This window comes from Abrus precatorius, unplaced genomic scaffold (genome assembly GCF_003935025.1).
Source record: "Abrus precatorius isolate BTA unplaced genomic scaffold, Abrus_2018 Scaffold7, whole genome shotgun sequence".
Classification (NCBI taxonomy): domain Eukaryota; kingdom Viridiplantae; phylum Streptophyta; class Magnoliopsida; order Fabales; family Fabaceae; genus Abrus; species Abrus precatorius.
Window position 1 is genome coordinate 1,555,587 of NW_020874417.1, and position 18,203 is coordinate 1,573,789.

General features: G+C 31.4%; 3 protein-coding genes and 1 non-coding gene across 4 annotated transcripts; 1 reads left to right on the forward strand and 3 right to left on the reverse strand.

The window, feature by feature from the left end:
• Nucleotides 1-660: 660 nt before the first annotated feature.
• LOC113870808 lies at nucleotides 661-7,601 on the reverse strand. The gene is made up of 4 exons (XM_027507290.1): nucleotides 3,435-7,601; nucleotides 1,484-1,691; nucleotides 1,248-1,377; nucleotides 661-1,136 (listed from the first exon to the last, which is right to left on the reverse strand). The coding sequence occupies exons 1-4, from the start codon at nucleotides 4,325-4,327 to the stop codon at nucleotides 871-873; spliced, it is 1,497 nt and encodes a 498-aa protein (XP_027363091.1). The 5' UTR covers nucleotides 4,328-7,601; the 3' UTR covers nucleotides 661-870.
• A 377-nt stretch (nucleotides 7,602-7,978) lies between these two features.
• On the reverse strand, nucleotides 7,979-8,060 carry TRNAS-UGA. Its single transcript has one exon. It is a non-coding gene; the product is annotated as a tRNA-Ser (tRNA).
• Nucleotides 8,061-9,263: 1,203 nt separating this feature from the next.
• LOC113870807 (putative E3 ubiquitin-protein ligase RF298) lies at nucleotides 9,264-11,739 on the reverse strand. The gene is made up of 2 exons (XM_027507289.1): nucleotides 10,464-11,739; nucleotides 9,264-9,929 (listed from the first exon to the last, which is right to left on the reverse strand). Exons 1-2 carry the CDS (start codon nucleotides 11,694-11,696, stop codon nucleotides 9,387-9,389), a joined length of 1,776 nt encoding a protein of 591 aa, XP_027363090.1. The 5' UTR covers nucleotides 11,697-11,739; the 3' UTR covers nucleotides 9,264-9,386.
• A 4,211-nt stretch (nucleotides 11,740-15,950) lies between these two features.
• LOC113870809 (methyl-CpG-binding domain-containing protein 4-like) lies at nucleotides 15,951-17,715 on the forward strand. The gene is made up of 2 exons (XM_027507291.1): nucleotides 15,951-16,085; nucleotides 16,856-17,715. Exons 1-2 carry the CDS (start codon nucleotides 16,041-16,043, stop codon nucleotides 17,351-17,353), a joined length of 543 nt encoding a protein of 180 aa, XP_027363092.1. The 5' UTR covers nucleotides 15,951-16,040; the 3' UTR covers nucleotides 17,354-17,715.
• The last annotated feature ends 488 nt before the right edge of the window (nucleotides 17,716-18,203 follow it).

Sequence of the window (18,203 nt, forward strand, 5' to 3'; positions counted from 1 at the left end):
GGACTTGTTTGCAGGTTTTGTCAGGTCCTTTTTCTGCCATCTTAATTAATGGCTGTACCAGCTTTGGCAATAAATTGAAAAAGGAGGCCCAACATGCTTGTAACTCATCTTTAACTTGAGTGTGATGTTAATTTCACAAGTTTAATAATTTCTATGTACCTGCTCAAATGTCAAAACAACAACGGGAGGGAGAGTTGTCTTCACCTTACTGTATGTTACAGCTAAAATATCTGGAAAAGCATAAACAATAAGATAACATAAATTTCTTAATATTCGTGGGCTTGCAATTAATAATGGATATACTCATATACCTTCTTTTTTTCTTCCAATGTATAGTTTTAATTAAAAATGTTAATTAATACCTACCTGACATTAGTTGAGGAATTAAAAATTAACACTTTTTTTTATTAAAAATGCATATAGTTCACTCTCATCATAATTCTAATACATAAATTTTAATAAAAAAAAATATTTTTTAATGTCTTAACCAATGACGACATGATCAGCAATTATTGTGTTTTTTGTCACATGCATCTTTTATTATCCTCGATCGGTATTGGAGCAAAATGAACAAATTTACCTTTACTATCAACTCATAACATTCTCATAATCGTGAATTTCATGGACATTGTCAAAAAATGACAAACAAGAAATCAATATGTAAATTTGTAGAGTTCTCAATCAAAAGCTATACATTTTTTTAAATGCCATACATCATTACTTCACACTCTTTTGTTTCATATTCTTTTAAATCTATTTGAAGAGAGTTGTATACAGAACTCGAGTTAGGAAGCAGGAAAAAAACCAAAAACAAAACGCCCCATTTCCAAAATATAATCATCACACTAATCTAAACCGAGGGAATTCAATCTAAATCTCTGGTGTTTTCCAGATACCTTTGGATGGAGTGGATTGTGTTATTTTTACAACTCTCTGTCTTGGATGTTGAGGTTTGTGTGTCACATTTTCTTGAGGATTGTTATTTACCGTCACTAAGTCAACTTTCACTATGTGATGATCCGAAGTCCCTTTGGAAGAAAGAACTAAATAGGAACCGGGAACAAACTTATATTGAGAATTTGAGGATGATAATATGTAGTCTACCCGAGTTCCATACTTACATGTCCCTTGGACACCTGCATACATAATATTTACAACTTTAGGAAACGTGTATAGTATAGTATAATAACAAAGTTGAACTTTCAAAAATCAAAAGCTTAAAAGGTTCAATATTGTATAATTTGTACTTTGGCCCTTGGCAATCATGACAACTGACTCGCATTCCCCAGCATAGTCCTTAGCATCTAAGTAGTCTTTACTCTTTAGATATTTCATTACTTCAACTTTTGGTGTTGGCTTTCCCATCTCTTCGTAGTACTGTACACAAACGAACCAAATCAAAGAAATTAAATTCTACTTTTGTTATTTTTAGAACCAAAAACAAAAGGAGACAAATAAATTGAGGTAAATGCTACGTATATACCTTCACAATATCTGTCCATCTTTCTTGGGAGTAATCAGATTCATCGAGTGAATTAAGTCCTCCAGCTAAGATATGAGGCTCATCACTTGATTGGATTATTGCATTTACCTGTTTCATCCTCCAATTCTCATCAAGATGATCAAGGTGGGTGCAGTAAAAGTTTAGTTCACCTGCTTGAGGTACATCGATGGTGGCCTTCAGAACATTCCTGTGCCATCAAATTATAAGTTCTTGCATTCATATTCATCGTTGTTGCTCAATCCTTCTCTAACCCCATAATTTCAATGCTAGAATTCTTGAATTATTCTACCTTGGTTGCTTTCACAGGTTGGATTTCCACTAATATTTCTATAATCATTTTTTAGTAGACGGTCATTAGCAAGAAATACCTTAGGACTAAAGTAAGACAAGTTTCGTCATTTAATTATGATGAACTTTAAGCAAGATCAGTAATATACTATTCTGACTATTCTTGGAGAGAAGACAAATTGTGTGTCTAGCTATTTCTTGAAATGGCAGCATTAATTAGTTTTTGCAATGGATGTTCCGAGATTATGACAAACCGTACCTAAATTGCATCATACAAATTTACTCGTCACCAAACATAAATTATTTTATGCTGCTTTTAGTGCATGTTTCGTTTACACAAACAAAATAAATTTATATCGCAGAAGAGTTGTTATAGTAGTATTCAAGGAAGAAAGTTTGAAGAATCTATAAGTTTGCTTAAAACAAGAATCTTAAAGCAGTTTTCTGTAAAGACAATGAAGTTGATGTTCCTTTATTGAAACATTTTAACGAGTAATAAAGTATAGAATTTTTTAATACGTATCTAATGACACATAATAACAAACAAACTAATAATATTTTTTATCAACAATTATAATATTTAATAACATATAATTTTTAATAAAAAATTATTATATATAAAAACACTAGTTAAAAAACTGTAAATTATATGCATCATAAATTGGTTAAAGAAATTTGTGATTGCCGTATAAAATAAAATACCAATATGAAGGAAACATTGATGAGTGCTGCCAACAGAGAATCCTTAAAGAGTAGGTGGGGATGAGTCCTGCCTCGCTGCGTACAGCTATTACAGTTGGCATGCCGTGCATCTATCATTGCCGTTGGCACGTAGAAGAAAACAAGGAAAGAATAAAAGGGGTGCATAACAGTTGCACCATTGATGTAATACTAAACTTTTTGCGTAAAGCTATGCACAAACACCATTGCTTAAGCATTTGTTTGACGAGTTGTTACTGAACAAAAAATATTCTCTGTGTTTTGGAAGAGTATGAAGTTTTTTTAGTGAAAAGTTTTGGAATAATTGGTGACTTTATAAGCAGTAAAGTGAGATCATCTTTTCATTTTTCTTTGCAACAGCAAGCACGAAGGAGCTTCTACGAAATAGATTCAAGAAAGTAAACCAAAAGGTCGGTTATACCTTTTTTGGTTCTTTTAAAAATATATTAAAGGAAAAATACTTGCTACATGTCCTATAAGTAAAAGTAATCACACTTCTTTTTTAAGCGAGTCAGCGTAGGAAGTGTTTGGTTTCAATTAATTTTTAAAAATCATTTATAAATCTTGTCCATAAAATTTTATTTTAAACATAAAATAAATTAATTCAAATATACTATATATTTAAATATTTTACAATAAATAAAATAAAATAAAATGACATATGATAAAATATAATAGAATATTATTCCTAAATCTAAAAAGTAATTATTAAATAATACAACACAATTGCATGTTCCTGTTCCGTCCTATTCCATTGACCCAAATCCTTAGAGAACTTTCTCTCTCTATACCATAGCAGTTCACATGCTTCTAACGGTGCAAATGGTTTTCTAACGTAACTTAAAAATAAGTGACACTGAAGAAAATGATCATAAATGTGTGTGGGATTAAGACGAAAAGAGTGGTTAAACAAGGAAGGAACCTGAAATCAGTGTGATCGAAGATTTTGTGAGCATTCCAGCGTTTGATCGGCCATTTGGACAAGACAGCGTTGCCGTACTCAGGAGCCCAGCTTTCAGCGAACACATAGTTCATACCCAAAGCCTCAGCCAAATCCGACAAAGGCTTCATTCCATTCTCTTCCTCGGCTTTCACATCTTGCAGACCCAAAACATCAGCGTCCACTTCTCTCAGAACCTCAACCACCGTTCTACTACTCATGTGGATCCCACTTCCCGTCGAGTGTCTCCACGACCACGACCCATCCTTGTCGTGTTCTGAGAAGCTCGATTGTCGGCTTCGCAGCAGCGAAATCTCGTTGTCTGGTAGATTGATGGAAACTCTCATCTTTGATTTTGTTAACCTTTGTTGCTTGTTGCCGAGGTTTTCTGTTCTGTTCACTGATTGCGATTGAGATTGCGATTGAGATTGCGATTGAGATTGCTTCAATATGCTTCTGGGGCGGTCGTTCATCGACTTTGACCGCGAATTCAGGTTTCTGGGCTTCGAAGCGACATCGTTTTCATCCTCAAAGGTGGCAGCTTTTTCTCCTGCCTTGGGTAGTGCCGGTGCCATGGAGAACAGGGCAGCGTTGAAGGTCGCGACCCGGATTCGCTTCTGGGGTTTCGGACTACCCAATTGAGCGTTGGGATGAACCGCAGCTGAAAAATTCGTGCTTGGTTCGTGTTTGTTATCTGGGTGGGTTTTTGAGCCTTGATTTCCTAACTTGTTGATCACTACAACTTTGGACTTTGATCGGCGCCGAATTGGACACCCAAGATGGGATAGGAAGCGGCGGAGGTTCTTGTTGAGGAGTTTGAGCATAATGAAAAATTGGGTGTGGGGCTGAAGAAGGTCTTGAGTTGGGGAGATCATAAGATGCTTCAACTCTGCTTTGTGCTTATGTTTGGCATTTGGAGGGCATGGATTTTGTGAGTCGAAGTGGAAGGACTAGGAGAATAGTGGCTTGGAAGGGAACTAAGTAAATAAATAAAATGGCTTAGATTAAGGAACTAGTTGAAGGCTTGCTTTGTCTTCGGAGTTGGAGTAGAAAAGGGGAAGGGGCCTTCTAGGAAATGAGTTGGTGGTATTTGGCATTTCTAAATGAAATAGAATAGTTTAGTTAGTTTTTGAGGATGATGCCATTATTCAACCCAAAGATAAAAGAGAGAAGGGAGAGATGCTTATGGCCACTGTCAGGATCCCCCAACTGCTACCCAAAAAATAAAAAAGATGATGATTGGTTTGCTTTAGTTGGTTAGTGGACACACACACAAGGACAATGTCGTTTTTAGTCTTTACGGACAGTAAGGTTATTTATATACACATGCAAAACTTGCTGATGGATAAAATTCAGTAGAGAAAAGTTGAACACATTTGTGCAAAGTTCATAGCATTGTTCTAAGGCAGTTAATCTCTTGTTATTATTTATTTTTTTCCTCGTTTGACTAAGATAGACAAGTACGTCCATTAAGAAAATGGAAAAGAAGGAACATAAAATATTAATCCTAATAACAATAAATGAGCCAACAACTACAGGTCTTTCTAGTCATGCAAGTGAGATTCTTATTTGGAACTCCACGTCACAAGAAACCCGGCGTACCCATCTCCCATGAACCTAACAAAACATTACCATTTTACCAAATAATGCAGAGAGAAGACTGTTATGACTGTTGACTGAAGCTTAGTAGTATGAACTTCTCTTATGTAATAAAAATCACATCCAATGTGGGTTGATGAGGGGACCTAAATCATTTCATCAACTTAGGAAGTTGGAATGGATCTAAATTCCTTGTGAAGAGCAAATAAGAGTGCAATGCCAGGGGAAATGGCCCAAATGGGCACGCACCTTTCTCTGCTGTTTTTATGTTCTACTTTTTAAATAAAGGATAATTCAGTTATTTAGCTTTTTCCTCGGTGATAATTGCAAATATATGTGTGTTGGGTTCCGGAGTGTTCTTATAAAATAATCTTCTTATGGTTATCATTCATCAAAATTCTTTGTGAACATTCATCCCCTTTATCATTTTAAACAATGTTCTTGATTTTGCCAATACGATACCTATTCCTTAGCAGGATAAATACGCTACGCATTTGCTACACGACAACATTGAAAAGATAAAATATGAAGTGAAATTATATTCCTACGATGAAATTCTACAACAATTTGTACAATATTCTTTTTTCTTTGTGAATCGTCACCTTGCTTGAGTTTCATCCTATTAATTGCATTAATGTTTCTTTTGTGAATGATGTTTCATTATCTGTGCACAGGTCCACTAATTTTGCAGAGAAATAATATGATGTTTGAGTTTCACTTTTTTGCACATTCATTCTTCATCTTCTTTTTCTAGTTATCTTTTTTGGTCACATTTTTTACTTGTTCTCTCTTCTTTTTTCTTCTCTTCCACATTTTAGGGGTGTGAAAAGATTATTTTCCTAATATGGTAGTGTCATCTTATAAAAAATGGATTCGAATCCATTTTCATGCTCAACTTTTGGACTTGCATCGGCCATTAGGTAATGAATTAAAAATCATGTAGTAAAACAGGAAGGTCTTCTTCAAATGTACCCTACACACTCATGACTTAACGTACAACAGTCACAAAGGCGCAGGAAAAAATAATATATAGATAGATAAAATGTAAAACTAATCATCACGTATTGTCCCTTTCTGTAGAAAAAAGAAGCATGACAATAAGAAGAGTGAAAGAGAAAGACACGAGGAATGGCCTCTTCAAAATGTGGGTGATTCTAGGCCCGGGCTTGCATAATAGTGTGAAAATGTCAATTTAATGGAATCCACTTAAGTAGTCAATGATTTAAATATAAACAAACATTAGGTAAGGTACACTATATGTTTCTGTTTGTTGATATAATTAATAATGTAGGTCTAGCTGGACATGCTGTGTATCAAATGCCAAATGCATAGATTTGGAATTCGAAGCTCACATAGACACTGTAAATTCACAAAGAGGGCTTTGTCACATTGTGGAAGTTCCTTTCCCTTAATCTTACTTACGAGACAGTTTATTCATATTAAAGTTTGTGACAAAATTTTAGGTCTATAATTAAATAATCTTGTAACGTATTGATTCCAACAATTTGTAAACTAGGACCTGTGCTCCTAATGCTCTAGGTGATAACATGTTTTATTTAGAATGTGGTCACTTATCAGTGAACATGAAAATGAGGGGAGAGTCAAATGACCCTTCTCTCGGTTTCTGCATTTTTAATTCCTAATGACACGCCTTGAAAAAACCAAGCTAGTTTTCAGTTTTCAGAGGCTATTATAAAGAATTAGGGTTTCTTGACAAAAGTCAATGGATCAGAGAGTCCAGTTAAACACATTCTACAAATAAAAGAATCTTAATGCTATACAGATCTTGCGCATAAATCAATAATTCATGAACCCTTAATCAGTTTTAGCTAGCCAACTCTATACTCATTATTATATGATATGGTCAATAGGTATCGCCTATATACAATATAATATTGAATGCGAGAATTTTGAAGGGGTAGTTTCACATTTTAAAAACAAGTACTCCTGTATCAACTCCTCAAGGAATGTCATATGATTATGATAACATTTAATTAATTGGACACAGAATTCATTCATTATTTCATTGCCTCAGTGACTGATCTGAAAGGAAATGTCAAGCTATTGGCTCAAATTATCACTTTTTTTCTCGTGTTCCAACTCAAAGACAAGTAATTGAGCACCCAAAATTGACAACATTGAATCATGTCCTGAGTTTTGTTGTTGGAAGATGGTTCTATATGTCTTTGTTGATAGCTCAGATCGTTGAAGAGGGTCATTAATGCAGAAGCCAAATTCGTGGCCAGAGCAACGGAACTCGATACCAGTGGTGTAACGTGTCCCTACTCCCTAATTAACACCATTGCAGCCATATACTTTACATATATTTTCATGTGAACTGCATTATATACCCAACTTCTGGTCCCTTATGTAATTGTATTTTATTCGTATTTCGTGTGTGTAACCCATCTACAGTAGACAACTTGAACTGGGTAGGTCCAAACTCCAAAGGACCAGAATAACACAATTATATTATGAATAAACCAATCATTGTTGGCGATCTAGGCCTTTTATTTGTGATGCTTAAGTGCACAAATTAAGCTTTAATATACTGCCCCAAAAGCTTGATAAAAAAGAAAAAATTGATTTGCTAGGAATATGTGGACAATTTACAGCCTCAAAACCCAAAGTGAGTAGATAATGGAACATTGAACATCGATGACTAATGGCACAGACACACAATGTACACCTTGCATAACAGAGAAATGTGGACCATAGCAGAGTGTATGAAAAAGAAGAGATAAAAGAGATGTAAAAAGAAGAGATAGAAGAGATAAAATGTATAACTTTTATAAATTTATTTCAATTTCTACAATCAAATTTATACAACAAATGATGATATAATAATTTTTTAACAGTTACTTTTATTTTACACTTGAAGTTCAAAGTACTGTACCACGAAAAAATCTAAACGACATAAAAGAAGGCGTCGACAGCAGGGTTCGAACCTGCGCGGGCGAAGCCCAACAGATTTCAAGTCTGTCTCCTTAACCACTCGGACATATCGACTTGTGCGATTTAAAACTTAAAAAAATAATAAAATACCTATTAAGGGACAATTTTGATTAAAATAATCCGTTTAATTTCAAATTTTATTAATTTTTAATTTTGACTCAATTATAATTTTAATTATTTTATCATAGATAATATGTAATTTCAGTCTCTCAATATTTAAAAATAATAAATTTAATTTTTAAATTATGATAAAGAAATTTCAAAATTTTGTCCATATAAAACTCTCAAATTCTCATTTTTTTACTCAAAACTGTACAAATTCAATTAATTAAATTATTTTTAAAAAAAATTACCAATCAAAATATAAAATTTAAAACTAAATAAAAATTTTAAATTTTCCTCCTAAAATCTTGATCTCAAATCTTGCTAAATTCTTCAAATTTCATCAAACTTTTATTAATTTTTCAGTGTCCAAAATTTATAATAAATCCTCAAATATTTGAATTTTAAAAATTAATTGAATAACCAAATTCATGTGCAATAAAAAGTAAATAAAGTAAAAGAATTATTAACGCTTCAATTTTTCTTTTCAAAATTTTCATTAAGAAAAAGAAATTATTGTGTAATTTAAAACTGCCTTGTTCTAGCCACTCAAATTTTGACATGTATAAAAAAATATATACATGTCACTTGTTTATTGATTGGAATAATCAGTCTTTTTTTTTTTTCTAGAAAAATTATCATAATCTTGAACCATACAAAATTTTCTTGTTAATAGGATATTAAATCATTAAATAGGTGATAGGACATGATCACCAAATTTGAATAAGAATTATATAGTTAATTTGAAACAAATAAAATATTTAATTGATTTAATTAAAAAAAGATGAAATAAATAGTTTAAATTAAAATAATTTTATACACTTTAAATTACAAAAATGAATATTAAAGATACCTAAACCTCTTACTCGTAAGACTCTATTAATTCAATAATCAGATACATTAGATGTGAATTAATAATTAGGTATCTTTGATACATATTTTATTAAGTGATAATAACTTGTGTTATAAATTTAACAATGAAAATTATTTGAATAAACTGAAAATAATTTATTTTGATAAATTATAACAAGTTTATTGAATAAGATGAAAATAACCCATAAGAATTTAAAAAAAATTGTTTTCAGAAGTAAACATAAGCTCTTTCAAACATATTGTAAAACAACTTGAGAATAAGAAAAAGGAAGATCCATTTGAAAAATCTAATACTCTACAACATTGAAATTCATTGTACTGATTTATGTTTTAAAAAACAAAACCATAAATATTTCCAGTAATGTGCTTCTCCACGATTCCTATTATCCAAGAAGTCTACATTCTCTAACGCCAAACAAATCTAGCATGAATCCTTTGTTGGATTGGGGTCCTACATGAAGGGCACTCCTTCATCCCTTGCTTCTCATGGAGTTCATTGCATTTTGGACACAGAACCTGATGTGCACATGGCAGGAAAACAACTGACATCTCCTCTGATAGGCACATGACACACTCTTGCTCCCTCCTCAAGCTTTCAGTTTCCAATTTGTCTTGGCAACTCACTGTCATTTGAGACATATAAGATTGTTTGTTTCCCTTCTTGTTTGGTTTACTCTTTCTAGTGCTTGAGGAATTATCATATCTTTCATCAACAGGCCTACGAAGTGATGCTATTTTTTCAGAATCAAATTTTAGCTTCAAGTCAACCAACTCTTTCTCTAGCATTGCAATATCTTCCACATATTTCAGTAGATCATTGGCTGCCTTTTTTCTGATCATATCTTCCTCAGATTTTGCACGTGCTTCGAGTTGTTCTCTATCCTTTTTAATGGATGTAGCCTGTGCTATGAGCTTTTCTTTCATTGCTCTCGCTTTTGCCAATCTTCCCTGTAAGCAACATTTCCACCAATTATAGTACAAAGGTGGCATTATAAACTATTTGACAACAGAAATCCTATTATTTAAACATGGCACTTGTATGTGTGTGTGTATGTTATATACATAACCTCTCACTTAATCTGTATCATCTCGGTGTGTGCTGTACATCCGTGTTCAAAAAATTGCTTGCATAGGAAGATTTGTGTGATATGCTGCTGATAATGCACAACTTCTATATTTCAATTCAATTGAATTCTAGATTGAACCTAATACACTAATTAACTTTACCAATAGAAACAATCAAAAATTTTACATGTTAGATTGTGCATATACCATAAGGTGCCTAATGTATTCAAGGTGCCTATGCATGTCCAAAAGGGGTGCTAAGGTGATGGTAAGACTGTCATAGTAATAAAGATCATCAGAGGTAAAGGCGCTAAAGATAGATGTTGATAATATATAAAAGTAAACTCCACATATTTTACTCAAAACATATCTTGATATTACTTGTCAATAAGTAGTGTCTTATTCAGTGTCACATACCTCAACCTTGGCTTGAAGATTTTTCTCTTTGTCTAGCTTCTGTTGCAAATGGAAGAATTTGTTCTTTTCTCTTTCAAGCTCATCTTGAAGCAATCCTATCTGGCTTTCCCATGACTGGATCTGTTTAAGAGCCATCTGCTCTCTCTCTTGTGCTTGTTCATAGCTTGTCGTTGACTTTACAACCCACAATTTAGCAGCATCTAACTCTTTCTCTAGCAAGGAGTTTTCTGCCTTTAGCACCAGAGTAGTCGAAGTAGCATTCTCTATTTGCTTTTTAGTATTTTCCATGGCACTCTCCATTTTAGTGATCCTCTTCATATCATTTTCCTCCAAAATTTTCTTATCTTTTTTAAGCATTTCCACATCTTGCTTTTCCTTATTCAGAGTTTTAAACTCAACCTGTAGCTTGCTAAGCTTATCAGTAACTTGCATAACCTTTTGATTTGTCCATTTGTTCCAACTTTGAAGATCATCCTGCAATTCTTGCACTCGAGATATTAACTTCAAAATTAATTCATCCTTTTCATCTCGCGGGACATACTTACCCAAAGACTCATCAAAGGGAATACCAACACAATAATCAATAAACTTTTGAATGTTAGAAGAGCTTGGCTCAGATTTTGGTTTGGACATGTTGCCAGCTATTGGAGTATTTGCTTTCACTACAGGAAAAGTATCATTGCTTGAAACAGGATACACTATATTTGTTGTACTAAATCCTTTTATGCTTATCGCATTTGAGGAGCCACATTTCATTTGCTGATTAGGAATTTCAGATGGTGGCTTGAGTCTTTTTTCAAGAATCAAACCACTACTAACATTTGCAATCTTCGCTGATTTAAGATCCCCTTTTCCACAAGCCATGCAGGCTTTCTCCATGTGTAAGAATTTCTGCCTTAGTGCTGCTATTTCTTTTCTACTATGTCGTTTAGAACAAGATCCTGGTTTACACTCCCCTGAAGTTCTAGAGGATTTATCTGCAGTGATTAACAATGAAGCATCCTCAGCCTTTGGTTGAAGGTTGGAAGAACTAGTGGAGCTTCCCTCTTTATCAACAGCATTGCTCAAACGATCCTTTCCTGAACAAGCTAGTGGAAGGTTCAAGTCACATATCAGCAAAACCCACATTGCTTCACCAACTGTTAGGGAGGGTCTAACTTCGCGAAGTACACTGATCATCTCCACAAAGGTGTAATACAACAAGTGCTGAAAACTTTCAAATACGAAGTCCATATTACTATAATTTTTGCCATTTAGAACATTCAGTGTCTCATGTACAATATTTGAGACACAATTTTCTTCCTCTATGTATAGGGCCTTCCTTGAAATGGACATTTCAACCAGTTTTTCATTATACCCCAATTCAACAACCTGCTTGGTTGCGCCACGAAAAATATCTTGCAAGTTAGACAACAATAATTCCTCAAGTTGGTTAGCTATAGGATCATTCCAATCCACAAGCTCATGCACACGCACTTCATGTTCTTCTTCTCTATACCAATTTGACCATAACTCCGATGAAATAAATTCATTTAAGCTATTTTGTGAAATTGGTAAATCAAACTGAGGGAACTTAATCAGAGATGAAGAGAAACCAGAAGGAATTATAGAAGGATGAGTTAATTTTCGCTTGTTCTTCCACCCTTTATCCCGTTTGTCCTCACCAACCGTTTTATCCATTTTACGAACAATTAAATTGAATTGCACAATACTTTTACCTACAGATAGAACATAGGTAAAAAATAGTGTGGATAGAGGATTAAAAACAGACTGTGAGAAGTAGGAAGAAGGGAAATCAAAGAAACTAAACGAAATTCATATAGAAGTAACACCAATGCAAATAAAACCTCTCAAATCAACATCGAGTAGAAAATAATAAAATTTACTATTGGAATAAAAAAATATCAACAAAAATAAGGGACCTCAATCTAACAAGAGAAGAAGGAAAAAAACCATACCTTTGCTCAGACCAGCAAGGCGGAGAAAAAAATTAAAATTTTCCTATGTCCCAAACTCCAAAATGAGACCTTGTTAGTATTGAAACTCCTTAAACAAACAAATTTTGAGCAAAGCTTATATAGTCAAAGCAGAGACAGAGCATGGAAGCCAAGTGCACCCTTATACCAATAGAACATTGACAACCCATCATAGAAAACGATAATTGATGCAGGAAAAACCCAATGTCCAGCTCAGAAAGAAACCCATCGAAACAAACCACATACAATTTGATTATATCTATTTAAGACAAACCCAGAAAATAAGGGAATACATTAATATCTTTGGACGGTAGCAATGTCTTGCGAACTTTGCTATTAAAGGAGTTTGCTTTAACACTTGTCTTGTGTTTTGTGTGTGTGTGTGTGTGTGTGTGTGTGTGAGAGAGAGAGAGAGAGAGAGAGAGAGGGATGTGTGTGTGTATTTGTGTGTCAAAGTGCGCGCGCGAGTTTGTGTGTGCGTCTGTTCCTCAGTCTCACTTTCTTTGAGTTTTGAAATGGAAATGAAATTTTCCTATTTTTTTTAATGCATAAGGGGCAGAGCAGCAACTAGATTAAGTGCTAACTATTTTACTTGTAATTAACTTTGTTTGGCTTTTATGTTCAACTTAGGTGAACACCACTCTCACATCTTTTCTAAGATTCCAATTTTCTATCCCAAATATTCTTCTTTAATCTTTTCATAAAATTTTATATCAAATTTTGATTATTTAATGTAATAATTCATTTAATTGAATAAAATTCACTTATTTTCTTTATTTGTGATTTAAAAATAATACAATATCTAACTTTAAAAATAAAACTCCCTGCCACTTAAACCAACAATGATAATTTTTTATAAAATTTCAATTCAATTATTATCTTAAAAATAAAAAATCCTTTTAAAATCTTATAAATGAAACATTAAATGAAAAAGTATATTTTTATTATCTAAAAAATAAAAAAAATATTTAATATTTTTTCACTTAGCTTATCCTTCTGTTTATTTTTTAATAACTCTTTTAATATTTTATAAACTAAACATTAAATGAAAAAGTATATGTATTTATTATATGGTAAACATAAAAAAAGATATTAAATGTTTTCTATACTTAATAATTAGGTGAATTTTTCGAAATAAAATATTAGAAGATTTAAAAAAGTTCTTCATTTAATGAAAAATAATTAAATGTCTTTATGTTTATAAAATATTAATTGATTCCATAATTTTATTTAATATTTATCTTATAAAATATATAAAAATCAATAAAAATATAATATAAAAAATATAGCATTACTCATAAAAATATGTATTCAAGTATACACCCACATGGTGAGTAATGTATTAAAAATTTAATAAATAGAAAAATTGTATTAAAATATTTAATGTAATATTTTTTTATTTTTATCATTGAATACACATTAAAATGGTGTATTTTTATTAAGTCAGTTTTATTAAGCCAATTTAAGGTTTTGCTTCAATATTTAAATTTATAAAAAAAAACTTATATTTTAATATTTCATGTTTGAATTGTCAAATGGATGATAAAACAATAATATAATAAATAAAGTGATAAAAAAAATATAAAATATACGATAAAATAAATGACTATAAAAATATAAGAGTTATTTAGAAATCAATCTATATCAAATTATCAATTATTCAAGCTACTTTATCAAATTTGAATATTTAAACTCTTATCAATAAAATAACTTTGAGTAAATTCTCAACTTGTGTTTGACAATTTTTTTCATTCATTGATAGATAAATAATTGAATTTACACAAAATATTACTAACATTAAATATAATATAATACTTACTTTAAATTTTTCTCATAAATAGTTTTACACAATACTATACAAATTTTTATATATAAACTTGAGAAAATCATCATTAAAGATGTCAATTGAAGTATAAGGGTGATAAAGTGGGTTAACTGGCCATACCTTAAAAAAAAAATAGGCCAATTTATACCATTCATTGTTTTTTAAATTGGATTAGATTAATCTCTTTAAAGATGACAGACCAACCTAAAAAAAGTGCATTGGTGAGCCAATAGATCATAGGTCAGCTTGCTTGAAATCAATAATTATAAAAAAGAAAAATTTATAAATAATATTTTTATATTTTAATTAAAATTTTATATTTCATTTTTTAAAGTTAAAGTGAGTCTGATGAATTGACCTACCTCAACCTATTGTTTGGCCTACATTATCCAACCCACTATTTTTGGTGGTTATGTGAGGTAGCTCATCAACCCCAACTCATTTTACTATTCCTAATAGGGTAAGGTAGACATGAATAATAAATATTCACTACCTTCACAGTGGATTATTATTTTTATATATAGTATTTAGAAATTATATATATTGAAATATAGTAATTTTTTGAAAAATTATAAAAATATGGAGTTTAAAAACTGTCAATAGCAATTTTTGGTGTAATTATTAAAATTTAAAGATAAACAATTAAAAATGATAAATTTTCAAAAAATTGTCAACGACAATTTTTCAAAAAAAAAATAATAATAATAAAAAAGTCACTAATAACAATTTTTAAAATGATAGTAAAATATTTAAAAAATAAAAAACAGTGAAAACTCACCAGTAATAATTTAAATAAAATTATATTTCTATAATTTTGTTAAAAATCCTATGTTTTAGTAATTTTGAAAAAAAAAACTATATATAAAAAAACCTTCATATGTAAAAAATAAAAAATAAAAAAATCTATTTCGTACTTACTCTATACTCATTAAACGAGTTTTAAATGAATATATGTTATTTATAAATATTAATGAGTATCCGTGAAATTTATTTAAAGATTATAAATACCTAATTTAATATATCTTAAAATTTTATATATAAAACTACAATAAAAATAAATAAAACACTTGAATTTTTAAAAGCAGTATAATAATTTTGTTTCGATAACAATAACACAATATTAAGTAAAAAATCATAATTATTATAAAATAATAAAGTTACGATCAGATTTATTTTAGTAGATATAAAGATATTTTAATAATTTTATTCATATGGATGAATATCTCAATCCCAGTAAGTACGAGTATCTCAGTATTTTGCACCCTATTAATAGACACAGAAAATTTTATTTAATTTAAGTCACACAAGTTTACAATTTTATTTTTTTTACCAGTAACGAGTTTTTATCTATGAATAACTCAAATCACAACAATAAATAAATAGTCTTATTAGCTTTAATCTTTAAATTTAAGTCACACAAGTTTACAAATTTTTAATATATTTTTTGTGATTAATTAATTTTTTAAAAAGATAAAGTAAATTTAAGAAAATCAATTTATAAAATAAATATTTTTAATTTTTTTAAAATAGACGAATCAAATAAAGTATATTAAAAATTTATTTAAAAGGATATATTATTATTATTATTATATTTAAAAAAATATTATTTTAAATACTTGAACTGATTAGTTAAATTGATAAATAAACTCATATTATGTAAAAAAGTAAAAGCGTACAGCAGAACAGTGGTCTATAAATGGGGAGGGTATGAACAGCAGAATGGAAATTTGATTTAGAGTTGAAAAGAGAAAGGGAAGCAATTTATGATGTGAATGAATGAGGGGCGGTCAAGAAATCTCTAGAACACCTTCCTCTTCAAAGGTACCATCTCTCTTCTTAACCTATTTCCCTCTTTTTCTTTTTAATTTTCTATTAGGGTTTTTCATTACACGAGATCCCTTGCTTTGAACTTCATCGTTTGATTCTTTCTTCTTCAGTTTTCGTGGATTCACTGTAAAAAATTGCTTTTTCCTCTGTCAATTGTATTGGTTGGCTTTGTGTTGTAGGTGAATGGTATTATGGTGTCTGTCATTGACATGGGTATGCATTTTTTTAATGAAGTTGCTCTTTATTGTGTTTAGATTATTTCGAGTGAGGAAGGATTGGGATCCCTTAAACATGTAATGTTGTTTGATTCTGGAATCTCTGTCTATGGAAAAATTACTATTGACTTATCTTGGAGATTTATTTCTCACCTCTCACATGAGAGGATATGCCTAGAAAAGAAAATGTTAATTTGCTGTTTTGAATGGGTTCGTTCACAATTCCCTAGTAGATTAGTTAGTAATTAGTATTTGCTTGATAAACTTTGGTGGAGTAGAGTTTGCGTTATCAATCAATACTTCTTGTGTTGAATTGTTTTGCTGCTGGTATGTGTGAATGGCCAATATGTGTTTTTGCCACTGAAAAGAAGGAAGCTGTTAGATTCACACACGCGCGCGCGCATTCATGCAAGGGTGTGCTTATTGATTGAAAATTGAAATGCAAGTTTGCATATTTGCGAAATCTGGAATATGAAGTCATCATTGGGTTTAATCAAAGAGTTGAATGTGTGCTGCTTTTTCTAAACTGCTGGCAAATTATTGTGACAGAGAACACTGTCAAGTCAGGGTTCAGTGGATATATATGCTGCACAGTGCAAAAATTGCTTGAAATGGAGAGTGATAGATACACAAGAAGAGTTTGAAGAGATTAGAAGCAAAGTTACTCGGGAACCTTTTCTTTGCAGCAGAAAGGCTAATAGTTCCTGTGATGATCCTGGTGATATTGAATATGATTCCACTCGGACATGGGTCATTGACAAGCCTAACCTCCCGAAGACTCCCCAAGGTTTTAGGAGAAGCTTGGTACTTAGAAAAGATTACTCTAAATTGGATGCTTACTACATCACACCTACAGGCAAAAAGCTGAGAACCCGCAATGAGATAGCTGCATATCTAAAAGATAATCCAGAATTTCAAGGTGTATCTGTTACAGATTTTGATTTTTCATCCCCAAAGATAATGCAAGACACCATCCCAGAGATTGTTGAGCAGAAGGAAAAAGAATCTGCTAACAAAAAAGTTAAGATAGCCAAATATGATGTTTGAGAAATATGATCTCAAAGTTTGCGTGCTGCTGGAGATGATCATTTTGGTTGGTTTGTAAGATATTTACTCTAGAGACTGCTAGGTAAAACCAGACCCAGTGACATCGAAACAAATTTTGTAGTTGTGTCTTTTTATTTTATTTTAATCGATACTTATTATGTAGTTTAAGTGGGATCGCCACCTCTTGTGCGGTTCAAATGTAAAACAGAACGCCCGAAAAGATATTCACTGTAATATTCGATGCACTGGTATTGTCATGTTTAGCACCAGGTTTCTTTTCCCCTGTTGTTTTATTAACCTCTATTGTGACAGCTCCTTGCGAGGGGAATCGCTAATTACTCCTTTAGAACTTATTTGATCCATAAAGCAATTAAGAATTTCAAATCAGCAGCAAGTCTTCGGACCTACACCCATTTTCTTGCCTTTGATTTCATTTTTATTGAATGACTTAGAATCATTCTATTGATAAAATGAAATATAATGTGCCTTTTCTAGTTGCACTAAATTTCAAAAAGTTTAGGTCTACTTTTTATTTCCTTAGGAAACATGTTCTCTCAATAAATTAAAAAGAAAATGCATTACTGGCATTGTTCTTTAGTAGTCAATAAGGAGAAATTAAAATATGATATTAATGGTGGAGTGACATTAAATAAGGAATCAATGCTCTGCAGTAGAACGACGTTTGTGAAGGTAATCAAGGAAAAGAAATTTAAAAGTAACTAGGTAGCCATAAGCATCATCCTCCTTGTTGCTATTATTATTATTATGACATCTTTGTTGTTGCAACGTATATTGGTGTTACAATATTGAATGATTTTTTTAATATGCACTTTAAAACATACAATCACAA